The sequence below is a fragment of the Amblyomma mixtum genome, chromosome 7, assembly GCF_055824585.1.
Source record: "Amblyomma mixtum isolate Tamu chromosome 7, ASM5582458v1, whole genome shotgun sequence".
In the NCBI taxonomy this organism is placed as follows: domain Eukaryota; kingdom Metazoa; phylum Arthropoda; class Arachnida; order Ixodida; family Ixodidae; genus Amblyomma; species Amblyomma mixtum.
The window spans coordinates 135,818,678-135,843,562 of NC_143018.1; the positions used below are offsets into that span (position 1 = coordinate 135,818,678).

Here is a 24,885-nt window from a genome sequence, read left to right on the forward strand (position 1 = left end):
TTTTCTGTGTGCCCTCTACATAGGGCAAATACCTTCCAGCAGCCTTGAGGGGGGGATGCTCTCCACATGGGGAAGTTGAAAACTCCGAAGGATACAGTCCTCTATACCCTCCAGATGACAGCTTGAGAATAGTTCCTATTCATACACTCCAAAGCAGGTCTTCAAAGCCTGTCTAGCATTTTCAAAGCACGTAATCACCAGCCACTACGCCGAAACATTCCACATGTGCACTACTTGGCCAGCGTCGGCAGGCAATCTGTAATTTTCGAACAGGTATCAGCATTATTCCGAATGGATGATGCGGCGCGATAAAGATACAGGCACCGTGAGCGATACACATGCGGCACATGTGTCCTTGTGAGAGTCGCACAGCATATGCGTCTTTTTTGCGCCTAATTACTATCATTATTCGGAATAATGCACCAACTAGCCTACGTCAGAGTACTAGTCATAGATACCTTCCCGTTCCCACAATATTGAATAAGAAAAAGCAGATGAAGCGGCCTGCCAATATCATCAGTCCCCGATTTACAACAAATTTTCTTAGAAAAGTGACAAATCTCTAATGGCGAAACTATACGCTTATGAATAGACGAACGGCTGAGGAGTTCACCAACCCGTAGATATTCGTTCCTACACGCGACGGACCGTCACCTAAAGTTGAATCACTGGCGCACTGACTTTCTTATAATCTCGAGATCTGCCGTCAATTCTTTCTGAATTATAGATTCACGAAAATGTACGAAACCGCTTGAGACAAGCCAATGTGAGTCAGTGATATGACAAACAGGGCTAGCTTGAAACTGTGAGAAACATTTTGCGAAAATAATTTGATATACACAAGTAGAGACGTTGCCATGTATTCTCATCCACTGTTGAGCTCGTGCAGAGCCCGTTTGCATGCGGTGTCACGATTGGCTATAGCGGTCTTTAGCCGTATAGGCTTGGTTGGGTGGGCACCACAGGGATTTAAAATTGCGTACGAATATCTTTTTAAAGAATATCTTGCGGTGCAAGACGTTCCTCGATGGTTCAGCAGATAGTGCTTCATGGGCTGAGTTGTCCGCCTTCTAGTTTCTACAGAAGTATATGTGAGGGAACCAGCGGACGACGCATGGCAAATCGCTGTGGTTTGCGCAGCGGTTTGCGCAACACCAAAAGCTCTCCGTAAGCTTTTTCGATGCAAAACTTCTAGACGTTCATACTGCGATTCTGACGGAGGAAATAACGGTAGCAGAAAAATTATACAGCTCACTACCAGGGCTTAATGGAGTTTGACCATTGATAAAGGAGTCCGTGCGCCTGCGACTCGCATATTTTAGCCTTGATTTACTTAGCACTAGCTTAACCCGGATTCTGACCACACTTATCGTGAAACTCATTACGTGGCTTTATATCTACCGAACGTTCTGGAGCGCTTACGCACCTGGTACTAGCAGAAATATCGATATCTTCACATAGGCATGTTTCGTTTCTGGACTGTCTGTTAACGGGGATCGAGTGACATATATACAAACATGCTAGCTTAGCAATATTAGCCGACGGGTGACACCGAATTTCAGGAGAGCGGTGGTACGTAAAACGCACAGTTACTATGAAGCCTTTTGATTCCAAGATACTCCGCTGTTCACTAAGCTATATGATGCTAGTGGCACGAGCGAATCGGCTTCAAGAACGTTTTTAATTACCAGTAATCTTTGCACTGTTGTGGCAGACAGTAATCACGGAGAGCTCTGCAGCGGTGCCATTTATCAACTACGGTGAATGACAGTCCATTATTCTCAATAGCAACTGCATTAATGAAGGCAGCATTGGGTACGTGCGCAAGATTTCGCCCTGAGGTTTCGCGGCGGCAATTCTGTGCTTAAACTATGAATTTTCAGATGTCGCGCGCACGGCAGTTAGTTGGCCGTGCGAGGCACTGAAGAAGGTAAACACCATTATGGCGCGCGTAACAATTTAATGCGCCTTTCCCTTCCTAAGGAAGCCCAAGAAAGCAAGTGGTTTATACAGGGTGTCCAGCCTAACTTCAGCCAAGGGTTAAAAAATAAGACATTTGAGGTAGGCCAGGGAAACCACTTACATACAGCTACCAGCCGGCTTGCGCATCTAGGCAATGTTTTGTATTGCTATTAATTGAGGAGTAATTAAGATAATTTTTAAGATAATAATTAAGATAATTTGAGATATTTCGCGGACTTTCTTCGGAGCTCGAAAAAACGATACACGTGAGGCTTTCTTTATCACAAATCAATAGAATGAGAATTTCTGAAAGTGCTCTCCAACTATGCTATTCACATCTGCTGTCTAATGTCAATATTTACGAGTTGAGAAAAATTATATTAATTTTATTGAAGAAGCGTAGCTTGCTGGGCCAATTGGTGCATGGTACGTAGAAAACCAGCGAAAAGGACGCATTCACAAGGAGGAGAAGTACACAGGACAACGCTGGAAACACAACTGAAAATTCTTTACTTGGTGGATCGCCAACAAATTAGCACAAAAAAGAAATGTAATGTTAAAAACCAGAGCATGTTCACCAAATGCACAACCGATGTTGTTTACTCGCTCCCACTGTCCTGTGGCGAGGCCTACATGGGTCAAACGGGTCAATGCGTCAACGACCGTATGAGGCAGCACCGCACTTCGCTGCAGCCAGACAACACAGCAAATCTTCCAAGACATTATAACCACTGCAAAGACTGCACCCCTCTGTTCCATAATGTCAGAATCATCGGCCGCGGCAAAACACAGATAGAACAATAAATCTTAGAAGCTTTTAAAATCAAGCAGTTAGGAACTGAATGCGTCAGCGACAGCTCAGTTAGGTTCACGGCAAAAGAGTACACTTTCAAGAATGGGCCATAGGTTGGCACATGCAATCTTCGCTCGCTTAATCAGTTTTGTGTTTGCTGTTTTGATAGCGTTTGTGGTGCTGTCGCGCATGTGCGCCCTGTTCTGATGTTTGGCGATCCACCATGTAAAGAATTTTCAGTTGTGTTTCCAGCGTTGCCCTGTGTACGCCTCCTTTTGAATGCGTCCTTTTCGCTGGTTTTCTACGTACCTTATCTTAATTGCTAATTAATCAATTGCACAACAAAATTGCCTATGATGCGCAAGCCGGCTGGTAGGCGTACGTACGTGGCTTCCCTGGTCTACCTCAAATATTTTATATTTCAACCCTTGGCTAAAGTTAGCCTGGACACCCTGTATAGAAATGAAGTATCAAAGGCCGGCCTGAAAACTTTTTCTGTCTGACCTGCTACTATCCACTGGGGAGGACAGAGATCAGCGCCCGTGTTGGCAACTGTTTGAATCCTCGCATCTGGAGCGACCGGTTCCTCCAGCTGCTCTGGCAACCTAAGTGGGCGTCCAAGGTCCCATGACCATGCAGCGTCATCACAACCTGCCCACCGGATTGCGAGCAAAATGACCGCTTTGACTGGCGGCAGTTAAATTAATGATTGGTCACGAGAGTTGACTCGCTAAAAGCAACCTGGCTCTCTCAAGCCCCACCGCCGACAGCACGTGCCACGAGAAGGCAGTGGCGCATCGCTTAACCGCTGCGCCACTGCGCCAGGAGTGGCATGAGGACACCCAGCGATCTGTGAATTTAAGCCGAGAGTAACCAATTCTGCTTAGTGGGCATTAACCTATTAACGCTATACCATAACGCCCTTGAGAGAGTGCTTAAGTGTTCCCTCCATTTTTTTTGTTAGTGACGATGTGGGCAGAAAATAGGTCCGAATATATTTAGTCGTGTAACCAATTTGTCGCTGACCAACAGGGAGTCGCGACGCGTGCTGCTTTCAAGGCGAAGTGACTCCTCAACTGTCTGTATAGATTTCCAATATTCCGGCCAAGTGTAAACTGGAACAGGGGGCACACGGTTGCGGAAACCGGAAGATAATCTTAATTTGATTCAATTTTTAAAGGGACCCTGAGGAGAACTGTATACAAATTTTGCCCTGGTTGAAATCAGTTCTTCGCTTCTCTCTGTCCGCGTTGATCTTTCTGCACCAGCAAAATCATTTTTTTTAGAAAATTTCATTGAAGAAATTTCCCATCATTGGATGCAAACTCACTACGCCTATACCGAAACCGACTCCGTGATCCCAGTTTAGAATTAATAGCGCTGTATCGTCGCCTGAGGGATACGCACCTGGAAATATATCTTGACGCAGCACAGATTGCATGCTAAAATAGATCAAGGTGGCGATGCGCCTAATTCATTTTTTAATATTTTTCAGCCTAAATGAAAGCTGCGTTCTCAGTTGAAGCAGTGTCTTCATTATTCAATAATCTATGGATCCATTACAACCGCTGTACTTGCAAAGTAACGTGGCTTTTGCGCATTTCACCACATCTAATTGCGCCGACGCGATCGTGATCGAACCTGCTTCCAGTCGCTTTCGTAAACACTGCGGCAAATGAATGTGACGTCCTTTCCAGTAGTGTCTCAAACAGCTGTCCTCTATTATAGACATACTCATGACATATTAACAAAAGGTGAGTCCATTCGCGGCTACTGGGCAAGGTTCTGGCGCCTTTCATATAACGTTATTTATTGCCTCAGGGCATTCGGGAATTTGGAAGGCAGAAAAAAAGAGGGGGTGTTCAATCTGAATAGTTGGTTTGATCTAATGAGGACGAGGAGGGACTGGTTATGTGGTCCCAGCGCCCAAGCAATATATGAGGACTGCTCGTTCGGCGGGAGACCCGCTACAGTCATGTGCCGAGTTCTCGCTGGCTTCAGCGCCGGGCAAACCAACTACAAGTGGTGAATATTGGCCTCAGTATTTTGCAAAATGCGGACAAAGCACCCTGGGCATGGATGTAAGGGGCGAAAGTGAAGCCTCGACTGAGTGACGGCAGGAGTGAGGAATTATCGTTCTTCATGCTATAATTTAGAAAGTCACATCTTAGCCTTGGCACTTCGTGCCCGATTACGTTAAAAACCAAAAAGAGGACATCGTAATCATAGTTCACGGTTTTAATTGTGGTATTGTACTTGCATATTCTACTCCTGCTTATAGACATTGCGTCTGCGTACTTGTAAAAGTCGAAATGTACTTGTTGTCCCTTTAGGAGGAACTTGACTTCTTAAATCATGTAGGGCTGCTTTGAATGCCTGCATTATATTTACTGCTTTAACCTTTTAATCCCGCTTTTTGTCAGTGCCTGTATTATGTTTCCCGTTATTATCTGCTATTAAGTGCACGTAACAAATCCCTTTTTTTCCCTCACCGTATGCTGAGGATTTGTACGTATTGTAAGACTGACACTCGTAGGCATTTGTGCCTTTTTGTCAGCCTGTTAGAGAGACTTATACCTCTGTGCCTTGCCTACCTGAAGTAAACAATCCATTCAATTCATTTCAGCCGCACGGCGGCTGTGCGGTTATGGCGCTTGGATGCTGTCCCGAAAGACGCCGGTTCGATCACGGCCGCGGCGGTCGAATGTTGATGGAAGCGAAATTCTAGTGGCCCCTGTACTGAGCGATGTCCGTGCATGTTAAACAACCCCGCGTTGTCGAAATTTCCGGAGCCCTTCACTACAGCTTCGGTGATAGCCTGAGTTCCTTTAGGAAGTTAACCTCCACAAATAAGCCAACATACATGCAAACCAACAAACAACCAAACTAGCTAGCAAACCAGAGAGCAAGCAAACAAGCAAGCAGACAAGCAAACAAACGCGCAAGCAAACAAGCAAGCAAACCAGCAAACAAGAAAACAAACAAACAAGCACGCAAACATGCCAACTAGTGAACAAGCGAACAAGCAATCAAACAAGAAAACAAGCAAGCAAACAAAAAATTCAATATTGTGCAAAATGTATATCTTCCGCACGCGTGAGTTATTATGGTTATTTCCGTGCATACTCATTCAAGCGAACAGCGCTTTCGTGCTTTTCAATGCATATTTCCTGTTTTTATTCGTGTGGGCAGGTAGACCAACATGTACTGAAGTATTCATATTGTACTGCAAACAATATTTTTCAAGTTAAGTCCTATTAACTTTATTCTAACTATAAATTTTAGTTGTCTGGACACCTTGTCATAGAGCTGCACAGAGAATTCGAGCCTTTTTGCTGGCATATTTTGTGCTTGATTACGGTGAAATAAAATCAAGCTCGATCTTTCCCTTTGCGTCGCAAATATTCGCAGTGGTGCTGCGCCTTGTCGGAAGCGTGCTGCTGGCCCTGTCCGCGAAACGCCTGTCGCGCTCCCTGCACAACGACATGCTGAGTCACGTGCTCCGGAGTCCCGTATCCTTCTTCGACCAGACGCCCAGGGGCCGCATAATGAACCGTTTTTCGGCCGACATGGACTACGCTGATGCTCGCACATTCTTGAGCGGAAAACAGTGCGTTCAGAACACACTCATCACGCTGGCCAAGGTGGCCGTGGTCGGCACCCAATCTCCCGTTGTCGTCGGAGTGACGCTGATAGTGGCGGTTTTCCTAAGCTACGGACTGGTAAGCATGCCTTGTCTTAACTTGCTCTCGAACATTACAGAGACGGGGTCAAGTGTTGTGCCCGGCTCCGAGCAATGCGCTGAAGCAGTTAAGTCAAACTTGTCTTTGTACAAGCATCTGCAACACGTGTTTTCATTCTCTACGAGACTTAGGCCTACTGCATTAGAACATCATGCTTCTGGGGTAATTTCACCATCATCATCATCAGCTTTACTGCGCCCACTGCATGACAAAGGCCTCTCCCATGTCTCTCCAATCAACCCTGTCCTCTGCCAGCTGTGGCCACCTTATCCCCGCATACTTCTCAATATCATCCGCCCACCTAACTTTCTGCCGCCGTGTGCTGCGCTTGCTTTATCTTGGAATACAGTCGGTTACCCTTAACAGATGCCGGTTATCTCGCCTTCGCATTTCAAGCTCCTTGCGATATATCCTTGCGATTTCAAGCTCCTTGCGATATACCACTCCTTAAGATATCGAATATCTTAAGGAGTGGTAGACAATAAACTGAAAATTGAATTACAATCTGAACTTGAATATCTTGGCGAGTGAAAGAAAGCATGCTATCGCATTTCCTATTCATCAATCACTCCTAATTTTAAAAAAATTCTTTTGCGGCACATGGAGCTTGCGCACAGCTGCTCCACCCTCAAAGTAAAATATTCGTTCGTTGTATGGTAAAGCTGAAACCCGGTTTTAACGTGATACCGTTTCAACTAGTTGCAGAAGCGTTGCCGTCTTCATCGGTGTCGTTGGCCGCGAGTGCAAATTCCGCGAAAAATTCCCAGATAAGCAACGTAGATGGCAGACGGGTCACAAAGGTAACGTAACCTTGTGACGTCATCACAATCTGCCAAACGAACTTTGAGCAAACTGCCTTCCGTGCCAGATGGAAGTTAAATTATTTGTGTTTCGGAAGAGCAACCTAGGTTTCACGAGCACCACCAGTAGCAGCCCCTGCCGTCGCAGGGCTATGTCGCAAAGCTTAAACGCTCCATTCCTGCGCCAGAACTGGGTTGAGGACTCTAAGGGATCTATGAATGCTAAGTAGACATTGTTAAAGATGAGGTAGCATGGTCGGGCGCCGAAGAGGGAATGAAGGACGTCGGAGAAGACGCTGCGGGAAAAGACAAGGAGAGAAAACTTTATACAGCAAAATTTACATTATTTACAAGTGAGCTCGGTAACGAGACGCTCACTGCTGGAACTGCGTGAGGACAGCACATGATGAGAGCATCAGATGAAAAAGCCCCCTCGGCCGTACCGCTGCCGAGGTTTTAAAGAGTTCCCTTTCCCTAGGTTCCCTAGAAGGGGGCCGGGCCTGCCGAGGAAGGAAGTTCTCAGTGGCAGCAATCACAAACACACACACACACTCCCGAGGGATCACCGCCGTCACGCGCTGGGAGAGGGGGAACAAGGCCTCTACATAGCGCAGACGCCCGAATGTCCACGAGCGGAGTTCCCGCGCAGTTCATGCGTTCGAACGTGCGTTCGCACGCGGTGTAGGGGAGACGCTTGCTCAACCGGGCAGACGGACGTGGCTTCCGTGGCAATCCAGGCGCTCACCCAACGCGCGTCTCGGGGTTAGTCGGCGTACCGCTGCAGCCATGCCGTTTTCTTCCCCACGACGAAGGCGAAACGTAACAACATTGACTGATACCGCTTATATGGGCATTAACCCAAGGTATTAACCCAAAACGACGAAAGAGGAGGGTCATGTGACTAGCTCAGTGCGACAGATAGCTTGCACTATCCCGGCAGCGCTACAATTGTTCCCTTAAGTTAAGCGACTAAATAAAAATTGCCTCAATGAGTCACTTGGGTCACTCCAAACGCGAGACCACATTCTCAAAGATTTTTTCGATGAAAGCATTCACTGCAGCCAAATCTGGGCAGGAAATAAAACGAGACGTTCTTTTGTCACCTTGTCGTGTTACTGCTTCAAATAGTCCGGTCAGTAAACCCGGGTTTATCCCCTCGTCCCGGAAAACCAAAGACAAGGCGGCTAGCCGGGTTCTGTTTGAGTCCGCTCCTTAACCACCTCTTTCTCTACAGCTGCTTCAACCTATAAGTGCGAGGCACTACTCGCTTGGGCTTTTGAATTGCCAAGCCCGAGAAAGGGGTGTATTCTTTTTTGCGAACTTGGCGGCCTCATATTCGTAGTTTTCAGTACTACATTCTGCCACGCATTGACATTTGCGCTTCGGCTCCAAAGCCTTCGAGATACAAACGTACGTCTTTCCTTTCCGGCCTAGCCTGACGCACGCCACATGTGGCTTTCAGAGTGCCCGCAGATCGCCTTAGAGGATTGCTCCCGCGCTTCCTTCGTACATCTTCCGGGCTCGCTTCACGCCGGGGCTTCTGATGTCGATACAGATGATATGTTCCGTGGAAGACGGGCTAAGCACCAACGTAAACAAGGGCAACAAAAGCACGAGTTGACAGACCCGGCAGTCATAGCAAAGCGACAAACAAGCGGCGTGGAGGAAGAAGAGGAATAAGAGGAAAGGCAGGGAGGTTAACCGAAGAATAATCGGTTTGCTACCCTACAAGAAGCGGAGTGGCATCAACAGTAAAGTGTGCCAGAAAACAAGTTGAACCTGCCGAAGATGCCCTCACCCACAAGCGGGAACAAATTTTTAAGGCTCCTGCGGGGCGTGCTGCCGAAATACAGGATGGACAAGCTTCGAAAATTGCAGTGTAGAGAGCACTGTACGCGGAAGTGGATCCCTTGGTGAAGACAGCTCAACGGAAGCGGAAAGCGGAGGAACGACCGAGCAACAGCTCTGGTCAGTACGGGATCAAAGACCGATTCTTAATATACTGGTAGAGACAGAAACCATCCTCAAGGGTTTGCCGCATAAAATTTAGGACGACCACTCCATGCTTGCAAACACTACGCGGAAACTGGTTAGGAAAACTTCGCGAGCAAAAGTTCGTCCTGCCTTTCGGACTTGGTTTCAAAAGACTTGCTTATGCCATGGATATAAAAAAAAACAGTTCTTCGTGGCCTGATATGGCTTTACAGGGGCCGAAAACTGCCATCGCTCGTATAGCAAGGTTAAACCATCAAACAAGCAAGGTTAAACCATCAATAATTTTTTTTCTTTCGCTATACTCGCAGGACATTACCATGAAGGCTTCGCATTTCTGCCGCTACTCCGAGAGCTTGGGCACGTCAAGGCTTCTCCAGCACGCGACCGAAACCGTGGACGCCCTGAGCAGCGTGCGAACGTACGGCGTGGCTGACCGGTTCCAGAGACACTTCTTTCGCTTGTCGGATGCCGTGATGCGTGGCTATGCGGGCTGCCTCGGCACGTACCGCTTCGTGCGCGCGCTGACAGCCGTGGCTGGATTCGTGGTGGTCATGTCCACGCTGCTGGCCAATACCGTATTTGCCCCCTCTGGAGGATCCGACCCCAGCAGCCTTGCCTTGGCCCTCAGCGCGGCCTGCTCGGTACGCGACTTGTGTCCATAACTCTACTTTTGCAGGGACACATGCGCAGGGGCATTTCTCTCTAGAGGGGTATCTTGGTATGGCCTGAGTAAGAAAGCTCAGGCTTTTACCCTCTGTCCTCTAAGAAATTTTCCTAGAGGGGCTAGAGCTGTAACGCTCAGCATCACAGAAGAGTGGGTGATATACAGAGTGTTTCACGTAATTGAACCACGGATTTAAAAAAAGTGGCAAACCGCAGACCGCTCAAACCAACGATACATTTTTCGCCGTCATGTGGCGCACCTCACAATATTTTTTATTAGGCTTAATTAGTTAATGAACTAAGATGATTTTTATGTATCAGCAGCGCGAACACCACACAGGAAGAAGAAGGTAAAGATGGTTGGTTTGGTTGGTTTATGGGGTTTAATGTCCCAAAGCTACTAAAGGCTATGAGAGACGCCGTAGTGGAGGGCTCCGGAAATTTCGACTACCTGGGGTTCTTTAACGTGCACTGACATCGCACAGTACACGGGCCTCGAATTTCTCCTCCAAAAGAAATTCAACCGCCGCGGCCGGGATCGAACCCGCGTCTTTCGGGACAGCAGCCGAGCACCATAGCCATTGAGCCACCGCGGCGGCCTAAGAAGGTAAAGAGCGCTGAGCTTCCAACTTTTATTTGAGCAAAAACTGAACCCGCAATTTATACACATACCAGGTAAAATCCCACCAGGGGGGTAATCAAGGCGCGCGATCGAATTGGGACCAACACGATTGTTGGCGCTCATCCCTTCGCATCGCTTACGTTTTTACCGTGTCTCGCCTTCTCATGTTTTTTTTCTTTTAGCAAATTCGCGCCCTCAACGCTGTTTTTCCATTTTTCCATTTGCGCACACTCAACCTTTTTGCCGTGTTCTTGCCTTCTCATGTTTTTAGCAAAATTGCGCCCTCAACCCTGTTTTTCCATTTTTTTTCATTTGCGCACACTCAACCCTGTTTTTACATTGTCTTGTTTTTCCGCTGTCATTCGTGCTTCATTTTATGGAAGTCTTTGTATAGTGCGATAGTAGTTATCATTTTGATGCCCTGGACATCGTGTTGGTCCCAATTCGATCTCGCGCCTTGATTACCCCCCTGGTGGGATTTTACCTGGTATGTGTATAAAAGTGCGGGTTCAATTCTTGCTCAAATAAAAGTTCGAAGTTCAGCGCTCTTTACCTTCTTCTCCTCCTTCTTCCTGTGTGGTGTTCGCGCTGCTGATACATATGAATTGCAACCAACTAGCCCGACTGATGGTGTTATTCAAGATGATTTATGCAAATTTTTAAATATTCATTTTAGTGTCAAGACCTTTACGTTAGGTTGTAGAGCAGGTTTACAAACAACTGATACAGTTTATTGTAGCATCGGTTTGGTTTATGGGGTTTAACGTCCCAAAGCAACTGAGGCTATGAGAGACGCCGTAGTGGAGGGCTCCGGAAATTTCGACCACCTGGGGTTCTTTAACGTGCACTGACATCGCACAGTACACGGGCCTCTAGAATTTCTCCTCCAAAGAAATTCTGCCACCGCGGCCGGGATCGAACCCGCGTCTTTTGGGTCAGCAGCCGAGCACCATAACCGCTGAGCCACCGCGGCGGCTCTATTGTAGCATCGTGTCTGCTACGGGGTCCTTTTTTCCGGCATATAAAGAAAGCCCGCGGAATATGAAAAAATACCACGCGACTACGTTCGTGCGCTACCAAATTTCAGCGCTAATTGCTGACCGTGGTGACGTGAACGGCCGCCGCTCTTAGCAGCGGCTTGACAGTGCGTCAGCAGATTCCGCAGCGGCGCGGCGGCCGTTCACTTCGCCACGGTCAGCGGGCACGCTTCGTTTGCTCGAAACTCCTTTGAAAGCGCTGCAGTTTTGGTAGCGCACAGAGCGTAGTCAGGTGGTATTTTGAAGCGAAAAGCTTCACTAGGCTCGTCAACAACGCCCTTCGTGGGAGCCACCCCTTGGCGCCGCCGCGGCGCGCCCTTCCTCCTCATCGCAACCTGTTTACCCTTCGCCGCTGCTAGCGGTTCTTATCGCGTTCTTATCGCGTTATCGCAAGGCGTTGCGATAACGCCCGAGCGGCGGCGGCGGACATAAAAGAGGCCGCGCGCCGCGGCGCCTCGTCGTTACTTCTCCTCGCCATCGGTTAACCGCTTGGGACGGTTGGGACGGCGGTCTCCGTCCCAAGAGAAGGTTCTTTCGCAAGGCGTTGCGAGAACGCACGCTTGAGCGGCGGCGGCGGCCGTAGAATAGGCGCAGACATTCGCCATGGAAGGAAGAAAAGAAGACCCAGAAGTGGTAACGAGGGAGTTGGCTCAAAATCTACACCGCTACGGTGGTGCTCCCAGTGCATTGAGCGCGAACTGCGACAGGCATAATGCCAAACAAAGCATAACTGCAGCTTTTCGCTTGTATATCAAGGCTTAATCAGAGCTAAGCCACTGCCAATTTTTTTATGCGAAGCATACTACTTTAGCTACCACTTCAGCCCTTCACCGTGGTTATGCGCCTCCAAATCACGTGATACATGACGTCACACCACGTGACACGATGACGTCACGACAGTGGAGAAACGGGGGCCCACCTCGCGCCGTCGCTGTGGTTGTGCGCCTCCAAATTACGCGACACGATGATGCTTCGCATTCTCCAGGCTTAACCAAGTTAAGCCTCAGCCATTTTTTTCTTATTTCGCGGGCTTTCTCTAGATGCCGGAAAAAAGGACCCCGTAGGAGATACGATGCTACAATAAACTGGATCGGCTGTTTATAAACCTGCTCTACAAGCTAACTTAACGGTCTTTTCTTTAAATGAATATTTGAAAATTTGCATAATTCATCTGAGTTAATTAACTAAGTAAGCGCAATAAAAAATATTTGGAAGAGCGCCACATAATGGCAAACAATGTATCGTTGGTTTCAACGGGCTGCGGCTCATCGCTTTTTTAAAATCCTTGGTTCAAGTTACGTGAAACGCCCTGTAGATATTGCGTTATCTCTCGCGCGTTCAGCTAATGCAGTGGTGTAAGTGCTCTTGCCTCACGTGGCATCTCACTTCTTAGTGGTGCATTTGTGTTATTTCTTCCTGCGCTCTTGTTTCACTTCTTGCCTATGAGCTGCGATGAAGTGTTAGGGAATTTCTGGAACGACAGCCGTATACGGCAGTTCACCGTTGTAAACATTGTCCGTACCATGGGATTATCGTAACCGAAACTTTCAGGTGGTCCTAAATCGTGCAAACCACAGTGGCAATAGTGGACCTCAGCCATAAGTATACTACAGGGGTCTCAGCCATGACGAACAATGTGTCCTGTGTACTGTCCGCAGTGTGGACAGCATAGTTTGGACAATGAGCGTTCACTAGAATGCGTGGTCCCCGGACATGTTACAGAGGAGGGTTCGGAAGTAGACGTTCAGGTGCAGAATGCAAAACAAGTCTTCGATCTTATTTATTTTCTTCCAGAGCTTGTTTTTCTCACCGCGCATGGCGTTTCCTATCATACATCCGTAGGGCTTTAAGATACACTGTATAACAGGTGACCTCTGCTTCTGTACCGGCGCGTTGCGAATAATATTGTGCTAGTGTGGGCTTTCAAACTCCTTGAAGCCTTCCTAATTGAGAGTTTGTTGCTTTTTACTTGATGCCCATTTTTCTTGTAGTTACGGCTACACCTAGTCGGAATACGCAACAGAAAAAATTCTCCTTTCGCTACAAATTTTATTACATATTTCTGACCAAACACTTGTACGAACTACAGAAATTTTGGCAGTAACAGCAGAGTTTTGTCTAGTTACTAGAGAAACGTGCCACAGGACTGCAAACTAGGGATAAGTGCTACAAACAAAACTACAATACTGCAAACAATTGCAGCAAAACAACAAAAATTTTGTTGTTACGGAGTAACTACACACCATTTTGTCGCATTTTTAAAGCGATAGCGTTGAGGGCCCCGTGTCGCAGAAAAGCCGGCGTCGTCGTCGGTGGCGTTGGCCGTGAGCGAAAAATCCCAGATGCATTAATAAATAAAACCGAGCAGGAACTCGGTCGAGTTGGGGAATCGAACCAGGGTATCCTGAGTGTGAGTCGAGCAGGCTAACCACTCCGCCACGCCACCTTTTTTTTTTTTCTTTTATTGCCTGTCTTTGGCTCATGACATTGCACAACAAAAATACACATAACGCTATATACATACGACACTGTGGTGGTCAGCCAGCACGAGACTGGCTTCGTCAGCTTAAAATTCCCGCAACATACACAACGGCTCTAGTCTTGAGAGCCACTCGGGAGGCTCCGCAGCTGCTTTTTGGTTTGCAAGAAACCAGTCCATGCTTTCCCGAAAATAAATTCGGGCCGGTCGTGCGTCTTTGTCACAATGGTAGCCTGCCATTCTGGAGCGCCATATACAGTGGAGGCCCAAGAGCATTATGAGATCAAAAGGTACCCCATCCTCATTATCAGTGCTTAAATAGCGAATTCCGTGCGCGTCAAGTGGTAGCTCTTTCTTTATGGTCCTTTGTAACACGTCCCAAAAATAAACCCCTTCCCAGCAGTGCAAAAAAAAATGGTCTATTGTTTCAGGCTGTTTACAAATTAAGCAGTTCGATCCCCACGGTAAAAAGAAATCCTTTCCCTCTAGAAACTTTTTAACTGGTAACGTCCCGGTATGTAACTTAAAAAAGAGTCTTTACTCCTGGTGGCACCTGCATTTTCTTCACCCTTTTTAAAACATCCCCTCCCGGGCCTCCACTGTACAAGGCCCTGTACATGGGCTCTGGGAAAACAATATCACAAAGATCATTGTACAACTTTTTCCTTTTGCTTTTCCACAAATAATCGGTGGAAATACGTGCCGAAAGAAACCGAACGCTTGCTACAATCTCTTTGTAGTAACCAAAAGTTCCACCAGAGAACTCTTCTGTGGATACCACAAACTCCGGCAGCAATCGCCGCAGCTTCACTTGGCACACGGTGCGCAAGAACGGGTCTGTGACGTCGCGAAAAAACAAAAAACGGTTCACCAGCTGCTTTAAAAAGAGGTGGCCTAGCCCTAGCTCCCCATCTTTTACACTCCGGAACAGGTTCGTTCTGCTACAACGTTCCCATTCGGACGCCCATATGAAAACTGCAAAAATCCTGTGTAGCTTCTGAACGTTCACACGCGAGCAATGCAAAACCTGCATCACATACCAGAGTTTGCTAATAAAAAAAAGATTGCAGACTGTAGCTCTGGCGAAAATTGAAAGGCACCAGTGGTGCCTTTCCATTTCCCAGCTCGGTCACGTGCGTCTTTAGTTTGCTCTTTCCAATAGTCCTCGCTATCGCGATAAGCATCGAGCGGAACGCCCAAATACTTGCCCGGGGTCGTCGCCCACGGTACGTTGGCGAAATGGTCCGGGTGGGATGGCCACCATCCATGCCAGAGGCCAAGGCACTTGGACCAGTTAACCCCGCTACCTGTGACTTCGCTGAACGCGCGTACACACCCGACAGCTTCACTTATGCTCCCCTGATCAACCGTAAATACTGCAACGTCATCTGCATAGGCCAGCAGCTTAACTTCAGCTGCTTGTAACCTAAAGCCATTAATATTATTGTTTTCTATGATTTTCATGCACAGCCTTTCGATGTAAATACAAAACAAGAGAGGGCTGAGGGGGCAGCCCTGACGCACCGAACGCTGCACGCTAATGGGGGCCCCCAAACTCTTGTTAACAATCAGTCTCGTCGTGCAGTTTCGATACGCCAGGGCTACACCCTTACGGATAACTGAACCGACGTTAACATGGTCTAAAACGGTAAACAAAATTTCATGAGAAACACAATCAAATGCCTTTTCAAGGTCAATCTGAAGCATCGCTACTCGCCCATTGATGTCGTCACAGCTTTCAAGCACACTGCGCGCTTTGTGAACGTTGGAAAAAATTGAGCGCCCTTTGATTCCACATGTCTGGTGAGGTCCAACAATATCCGATATCACTGTCTGCAGTCTACGCGCCAATACCTTCATAAAAATTTTGTAGTCCACATTAGTGAGTGCTATGGGTCGATACGCTGTAACCAATTGTAATTTCTCTATATCATCCGTTTTAGGTATGAGCACTGTATGGGAGATCCCAAAAGACGGAGGCAATACGTTTATTTTATAGGCTTCATTGAAAATTGTACACAGCACTGGGGCAATTTCGTGCTTAAATTCTTTATAAAATGCCGCACTGAATCCATCTGGTCCTGGTGATTTTCCTAGGTTTAACTGATCTATCGCGTGCTCTACCTCGCTGTGAGTTATTGTTAGTTCCATTTTCTTTTTGCTTTCTTCGTCAAGCCGTGGCATTGCACCAAGAAACTGATGCGTAAAGGCTACTGCGTCTACAGGAGTCGATGAAAAAAGCCTCTGGTAGTATTCATTAAAGCCTTCTTTGATGTGGTCAGTGTCTGCCGATAAGATACCCCCCCATTCTATTTTAGCGATGTGATTTCTTTCAGCGCGGGCTTTTTCTAGACCAAGAGCACGTTTCGATGGCGCTTCGCCAGCAGCTGTGTCTTCCGCCCTTGCCCTCACTAGTGCTCCGCGATAACGCCGTTCTTCCATAAGCTCTATCTTTTGTTTTGTTTTCCTGACATCTTCTATCCATTTCCCAGGCTCTTTGCATTCCTGCTTCATCAGCGTTTGAAGCAGTGCCCTTAGCTCAGCTTCGTCTTGTTTTTCCTTATAACGGATACATGTCGCCCTTTCTATTGCTTTGATTTTTAAAGATTCTTTACTTAGCTCCCACTGTTGCCAAATCTTCAGGTTCTTGCGCGGGTTTATTTTACCTATTTCATCCTTTACTGCTCTGTAGTAGATTTCGTCTTGAAGAAGCGTGTTGTTTAGCTTCCACATTTCCCACGAAAATGCCTTGCTTCGGTTCACACTTCCCAGGCAGCACTCAACTAAACAGTGGTCTGAGAAGGAGACTCCCACAACTTCATAATGGTTGCAAACAGGGGCAAGGTCGACTGATGTGTAAATGCGGTCCAGCCGTGCATGGCTTGAGCCCTGGAAATGAGTGAACTGCACTGTCCGCGCACCCTCAATAAGTTCAGCCACATCCTCAAGGTTTCCGTTCTCGATCATTCGCATCAACACTTCAGTGCTCCTGTCTCGAAACCCCCGGATGCTTGACCTATCGCGCGCATTAAGAACACAATTGAAGTCGCCTAATACAATGAGCCTCCTCTCCGTACAAAGGCGCTCTTGGAGGCTTTGGAAAAAGGCAACCCTTTCGTCAACCACATTCGGCGCGTACACAGTCACAATGCGCCACTCATTGCCGTTCAGACAAAAATCAAGCACAATACACCGGCCATACACACACGAAAAATAAGCCTGCACCTCTAGCCCCGGCATCTTCTTTACAAAAAGCACGCAGCCAGCCGATGTTCCCACTGCTTGACTGACGACAGCATAAAATCTAGTCGTGAAACGTCGCACCATGCTGTCGGTTCCTTCGTTGCCGTCCACTTTCGTCTCCTGCACGGCCAATACATCTATCTCGCGCTCCGTAATAAGTCGGTACACCTGACCTTGTTTTTTCCTTGCCGCCAGGCCCCTCGCATTCAATGTAGCGACTCTAAAGGCGGAGGCGGGAGCCATTTTTACGCAAGAGGAAGGAACCAACAGCATGGTGCTTACCTTCCACGTCTAGCGCGCCGCTAGACGCCACTGTGGCCGCCGGTATCATCCGGCGCAAGAACATCAGTCTGCTCGAGTAGGACCTTGCCTGCGGAGGAGTACCGTTTGTCAGCCGCATGGTTTGGGCGTGGCCGTAACGACGAACGCCGGGCTTGAGTCGTCTTTGCAGGGGGCTCCTCGACGCCGGGTGCTACCACTTTTTCCCCTTCAGGGCTGGCCTGGTCATGGGAACGCTTCGCCGGGGTGTTAAGGGGGGGCGTGACGCTTGTTGTGCGGGCGCCGGTATTCTCGTGGTGGTCCTCGTTCAGGTCCTTTCCCTCGACGACTACGGGCTCTGATGGGCACGCCCCGTTCTCTGACGTGTACTCCGCCACGCCACCTCGATGGTTTGGAATGAACAAAGGCGCGTCTAGTGAATACGGCGTTGTCTTAGAAGAGACATGTACTGTGGTGTATATTAGTAATTATGAGCATGGAAATTACAGAAGTCTCAGTTAAGCAAGTAGCAAAGTACGTTTCCGTTATTTTTTCCTCTTCCCTTGGCGCACACGTAGCGCCTTCAGGCGGTGCCCACTAAAAACCACTCCCTGCTCCTCCTCATCGCAGTGTACGCCACTGCCCCAACAGATAGCGCGCGACGGCAGCGCTTCCCGCTCATCTCGTTCGGTCGCAGTGGGGTCGTGCGGGGATGCAGGAACCACGCGGTGAGCGGCGAACAATGCAGCGCGCATCCAAGGCGCGTTCACCACGAAGCTTACGGCTGCTGCCGGTTTGTTCAGCGCGGAAGCTATGCTGGCGTTAGTGGCATCGGGTTTATCGAGAACAGTATGTCGACGAACGCTATTACGTCATACCCTCAAGGCAGAGCTTGAGTGTCCCCTCCTATTTTTTTCGGCTGCGCATAAAGAAAGTTACAGGATTATTACCATTGTGAATCGCGAGTGTTAGTACATATTGTACAGTCGTTATGGCGCTCGGCTGCTGACCGGAAAGATGCGGCTATAGAATTTCGATGGAGGCGAAATTCTAGAGGCCGGCGTACTGTGCAATGTCATTGCACATTAAAGCACCTCAAACGGTGAAGTTTATGGAGTCATTTATTAAGGTTGCCCTCATAGCCTGAGCACCTTTGGCACCTTAAACCTCCAATAAAGCAAACCTCATTTTACAATTCAAACTGCACCTGGGATACAACAGTGCTGCCTGGAAGGCCTATTATTGCTCTATTGCCTGTTAGTATTTGTTCTAAGCCACTCAAGAGAGCTAGAAACGCTTCAGTTCTGTTTTATTTTATTGTATAACCTCGCCTCTGCGGTTTTCACTCTTCACGTTATGTGCACTTGTTTTTATAATATTATACATAATTGCACAATGTGTTCAAGCAACGGAAGCTTTCCCTGTTGTTTTTTTTTCGCTTTAGCAGAGTGCTGTCTCGAGAGAAGGGCAAACATTTTGCAAGAATAGTTTTGATTTCACGACTGCATAGACAGCACACACTGCGCAAAGAACGCTCCTTCATTGCGCGCCTAAGCAAACAAGTTCCGTGCTCTCGGTGGTCGTTTTGGAGTACCAACTTAGGGAAAGCTTAATAGGCCGCACATAGGCAGGACGAACAGAAACGAGACAGGACATAGCTGTATCGAACTGCCAACCAATACCAACGCGCCCAACTCGCATCCTCTTTGCTTCCTCAATGCAAAGTGGGAAAATTAAGAGGGCATTGCTTATTACTTAGCTGCTTTGGCGTCACTATTAGACGAAGGTCGCATGCAAAACACTGCAGCAGCAGCCACATTCACAAAGTTACATATATGGGCACAGAGCTGCGTTTGCGCGGCAACGCTCGCGATCTGAAACTTTTGTTACAACTTTCTGGCATGCTGGTTGGTCTTGGTGCATGGTGAACGGCAGGTGCTCTCGTGCCATGCGCCATTGCGCCTGAGTCACTTAAAATTAAACTGGGTTTTCGCGCTGTTAACTTCAACCATCTGTGAATGTTTTCACCGAAGTTCCCTATTTTTTATATATATTTTACGGCCTTGTCAGTGCTTATCACGAAGTTTGAAGCAAACCGCGCCAAGGCACGTGCGGCAGAGCCTAATAAAACTCGTACTAGGCGCCTTTGTTTCCTCGCTATTTGCTTCAAAATTTGTCGTTAACCAACTAGCCTCGTCTAAAGTTGTCCTTCCAACTGTCTTGCGGCACCTGTGTGGTTGACTTAACGGACCTTTGGCGCAGTCAATATTAACTCCTTTACTGCACACATGCGAACACTGCGACTTGCACATGACACAAGCGCTGTGGGCTTTCTGAGACATTGTCTGAAAAATACGTTCTTTAAAGTTGTACTTGTCTCAGAAATCATCAAGAAGTTGCCCATTCATTCTGGTGCTGCTAGCACGTGTCAACAAACATAATCGCCCAAAAAGATTCTTGCAGGCTCTCTTGTGTAACGCTGTTTGTGATTTTCGCTTTAAACAGGTGCCGCTCTCACTCGTGTTGCTGTGCGAGATACTGTTCAACGTGCTCCAAATGATCGTCTCCTTTGAGCGCTGTGTGGAGTACACAGAGCTCCCTCCGGAGGTGCGTGCTTACTGATCTTCCACTTACAACGCTGCCAGGCTAAACCGCGCAAAAGTGCAACCTGGCACACAGACGCTACGCTGTCTCGTTTTCGTACGCTAGAATTGTCTACAGGCGTTAATGAGATCGTACGTGTGACAGAACCCTGTCTCTGATACTGTCGCGGCTTAATGGGGAGTGCAGTTATTAGAAAGGTACCCACATCCATATTATTTTGAGATTAATGTCTAGCTAGCTAGTGCCCCTTCTACGCGAGCAAACTTGATGCCCACGGAGTCAGTTGCTATCGAAACTTTTTAATATCAGCAAGGTGCACCTCTGCCACACGGCAAATTTCAATGATGGTTAAATAGCGAACATGCCATCCGGCACCTGGTGCTAGGAGTGGCAACGCAGTAATTTCGTTTCATTTCATATCATTTATTTTCTCCTTAAGGGCCCGAGGGCATTACATAAGGGGGAGGCGAATTAACATGATGTAAAAAAAAATCTGTAACGTGGAAAAATGTGAAGAGCAAAATACAAAATACAATGAAGACAAGCAAAAACAAAAGCAAGAAAAATACAGTAAAAAATGCAGACATACATCTAAGTCAAAATAACAGCAACCAAGCAAGCGGAAGAGAAACAAAATTACGCTAAGGCTCAGAAATACAACTAAACTAAGTAACAAAAGAGTACAAAGGGGACAGTATATTCAGGATGGCTGAAGTTTTAGCTTATTACGGAATTGTTTTCTGTCTGTGCATTCGGCTATGTTGTCGGGTAAGGAATTCCATAAGACTAGTGCAGGAGGGGAAAATGAGCTACTCATTGCAAGGGTGCGGGTGGAAATTCGTGCTAGAAACTGGCTGTGGCTTAAACGGGAAGATCTTCGTAGTGGTGTTGTTAGTAGCTCATGTCTGGACCGTGGGTGATAATAGAATGCGTGAAGAAGGCACAAACGAGATATGATGCGGCGTGAAGCGAGGGACGGCAAGTCGAGGTCTTTTTTCATTGAGGTGACGCTGGAATTTCTTGAGTAGTTCGAGGTGATAAATCGTGCTGCACGGTTTTGAATGGCTTCGAGGTTAGTGGCGAGGTACGATTGTGACGAGTTCCAGATGGCTGATGCGTATTTAAGCTTTGGTCTGGCGAATGTGAGATATGCTAGCTTTTTAATGTCTGAGGATGAGTCGGAGAGACTACGCCGCATGTAGCCGAGAACGCGTGAGGCTTCGGAGCAAATGGATTCAATATGTGTTATCCATGATAGCGATGGTGTCATGTGCAGGACAAGATATTTGTATGATGATGTGTAGGCAACGAGTGTAGAGTTGAGGTAGTAGGTAGTCTTAATCTGGTTGCGAAGGGGGGAAAATGTCATGACTTTACATTTAGTCGTGTTTAAAGGCATGAGCCATGTTTCACACCAAAGTGAGATAGCGTTTAGCTCTTGTTGGAGGGTGCACGTGTTGTCTTGGTTAGTTATGGCGCGGTATACTATGCAATCATCGGCGAACAATCTCAGTTTAGATTTAATGTTGGAGGGCAGATCATTGATGTAAATTAGGAACAGTAATGGGGACAACACGGCGCCCTGAGGAACACCGGATGTTACCCTCGAGAGAGCAGATGTGTAATTGTTAGCACATGTGCACTGAACACGTCCTTTCAAGTAGTGTTCTATCCATGATAACAGTTTTTGTTTAAACCAAGGCCGGACAATTTTAGCAACAAGTGATTATGAGGGACACGATCAAACGCCTTCGAAAAATCTAAAAAGATGGAATCGATCTGGTAATGGTCATCCATGTACTGCAATAGATCATGAGTAAATTCGGCTAGTTGCGTTTCACATGAATATAGTTTCCTGAAACCATGCTGTTGTGGATAGAAGTTAATTGATTCAAGGTGTGCCATAAGGTTGGATGCTATAATATGTTCAGAGTTTTGAAGGAATACTAGTCAGGGATATTGGGCGATAGTTAAATGGGCTTGAACGGTCACCTGATTTAAAAACCGGTATTATTCGGGCTTTTTTCCAGTCGTCAGGTATGTTACCAGTGTCCAGTGATTGAGAAAAGATTAGGCAGAGTATGCGGCTCGACAATGATGCAGTGTTTTTTAACAATTTGCTGTTGATTTCGTCGCAGCCACCTGATACTGACAGCGGAAGTGAGCTAATGAGGTTTGATATGCCGTGTGCATTAATTTCTATATCTGTCATGGGGTGTGAACGAATGATAGGTGTGTGATTGACAGGGGTGATGCTAGCGTGCGTGAAAACAGAAACGAAGTAGTCGTTTAGTGCGGTTGCGCTTTTGTCAGGGTCAGTAGTGTCGCCACCGGGATCTGCGAGTTCGATTTGGCTAGGACGGGATTTGTTCGATAGAAGACGCCAGAATTTGTTCGGGTTGGATCTCAGAATTAAAAGCAAGTCAGATGTTTGGAATTTCTACTTAGCCTCAGCTGGCTCCTTTAGGTACTGTTTTACGCATAAGTGGTACCGGTTCCATTTTTCAGGATTGTTGCTCTCTTTTGCAGTCCTGTAAAGTCGTTTTTTTCGATTTAGTAGTGATTTGAGGCGTTTATTAAACCAGGGGTTGGTATTGTCAGATTTTACGAGAATTGCAGGAATATATTGGTTTTTTAAGTTGACTAATGTGTTCTTAAACAACTCCCAATTAACATTCACCGTGCGAGTTAGATAATAACTGTGGAAAGTTTCCAAAAACTCATCAAGTCTGTGATTAATGCTTTCAAAGTTTGCTCTTTTGTAATCCGTGATTAGTTTTCTTGCGGGTGATCGCTTTTTGATAGCTAATGAAATGGTAATGTGAAGCAGGTTGTGATCGCTGATACCGGGTAGGAGTTTTATACATGTTACACTATCGGGGGATGACGTGAGTAGGAGGTCTAGAGTGTTATCGCCTCTAGTAGGCCATGATACCATTTGCTGGAGGTAATGATCTAGCACTAGGTCGATAAATTGTCTGGAGTCGGCTGACGAACCATTTGAGGTAGACATGAGAGACCAATTGATGTTAGGGTAATTGAAGTCGCCAAACAAAAAGATAGGTATGCCAGGAAATGTATTTTCAATATCGGTTAGGGCCTGATCTAAGAGATCACAGAAGGATGGGATGAAATCAGGTGGCCGATAACATATGCCAAAGATCGCCTTGGGAGGCGCATTGCCGATACGTATCCATGTAAGTTCTAAGTTTTCGTCATGACCTATGAGTGAAGATGATAAGCAATTTTTCACTGCCACGAGAACTCCCCCTCCCCTCCGATAGATCCTATCTCGTCGGTATAATGTGTAATTTGTGTTATAAGAAAAAACTTCATTGTCACTAATGTTGTCGTTCAGCCAGGTTTCTGTTTAGAGTAGGATGTCAGCGTCAATATCTTCAACGAAGCTGAGCAGCTGATTTCGCTTAGGTATGATGCTGCGTGTGTTGATGAATCCGATGTTAAGACTTGTGCATGACGGTGGTTGGTGCCGGGATGGTAATACGGGAAGCCGAACTGATCGTCAATTATTGATATGCGAAGCAGTATCGCTAGTAGAACTCCTTGCGGGAGTGATTGCAGTGATCTGGGTGATTTCTATCACGCTGTTAGAAATGGAGTCGAAAGCGTAAAATTTTTCGCCAACGTGAAGCTTGTCGAATCGAAGTTTGAAGGGGCATTTCTGTGGTCGGATAAACTGCAATAATTTTGTTCGTGCCATCCGCGTGGGAGCCGCAAAGTCTTCCCTGATTGCAATTTTGGTGCCTTTTAGTTTAGTGCCACATGCCAGGATGTTTTCTTTAGTTTTGAAATGAGTGAATTTAACTATTATTGGGCGATGCTTCGATTCCGACAATTTACCTATGCGATGCGCACGTTCAATGGTGCTGGAATCGAGATGAAGATTCAGTTTGTCCGCACACAGTGTTAGTATTTCTTGTTTTTCATCTTGCCATGTCTCGTCTTGGTGTCATTTAAGCCAAGGAAAATAAGATTATTTCTGCGTAGCCCGTTACTTGCATCAGTGCTTGCCGCTTTAAGAACGGCAATATCTTTCTTGATCTGAGCGGTGGCGCTATGTTCAGAGGTAGGTGTTGGGGAATGTGTTGCTTCTAGTGCCGCAACGCGGTTTGTTACGGACACTAGTAATTCGTTGTGGGAGGATTGCACGGTTTTAAGGTGTTGAATTTCATGCAAATATAGCTGACTGATTTTCTTGTAATTGTTTTATTGTTTCCATCAAAGAATCGAATTCGGCTGATCTGGGAGGGCCCGGATTAAGCTCAACATCACCAGAAATGGATTGTACCAACTCCTAGAACCAACTATGCAATGGAAAAATTATCCTTCACCCTTCCAACACTATTAAATAACTATAAAAAATCCGGGACTGACCTGTTTAATATATCTAAACGCGAATTACGACAGCTTCACTGCATACCCTCCTAAAAATTGTACCTGTGTTCCTATGATATGTATATTTAATCTTTTGTTTATTGTACCTCTTTGTGCCCTCTGTATTTATTGCATTGTTGTTGTTTTTTCTTTTTTCTTTCTACTGTATTTTATTTTGGCTCTGCTAAATCGCGAAGAGTTTAGATGTGTATATTTATTTTGTTCCATGCCTTGCTGCTGTTGCCCTGTACAGGGGGGCTGTGGGCCTTTGTCAAGCTGCCGTTTACGAGC

At 46.8% G+C, this 24,885-nt stretch overlaps 1 protein-coding gene across 1 annotated transcript in view; it reads left to right on the forward strand.

The window, feature by feature from the left end:
- Positions 1-24,885, forward strand: part of LOC149337659 (ATP-binding cassette sub-family C member 3-like) — a 215,614-nt gene that overhangs the window by 149,622 nt on the left and 41,107 nt on the right. The window contains exons 20-22 of the mRNA XM_089553474.1: positions 6,167-6,477; positions 9,602-9,934; positions 20,101-20,202. Coding sequence (XP_089409600.1) covers positions 6,167-6,477; positions 9,602-9,934; positions 20,101-20,202 — 746 coding nt within the window. The remainder of the gene's footprint in view (positions 1-6,166; positions 6,478-9,601; positions 9,935-20,100; positions 20,203-24,885) is intronic.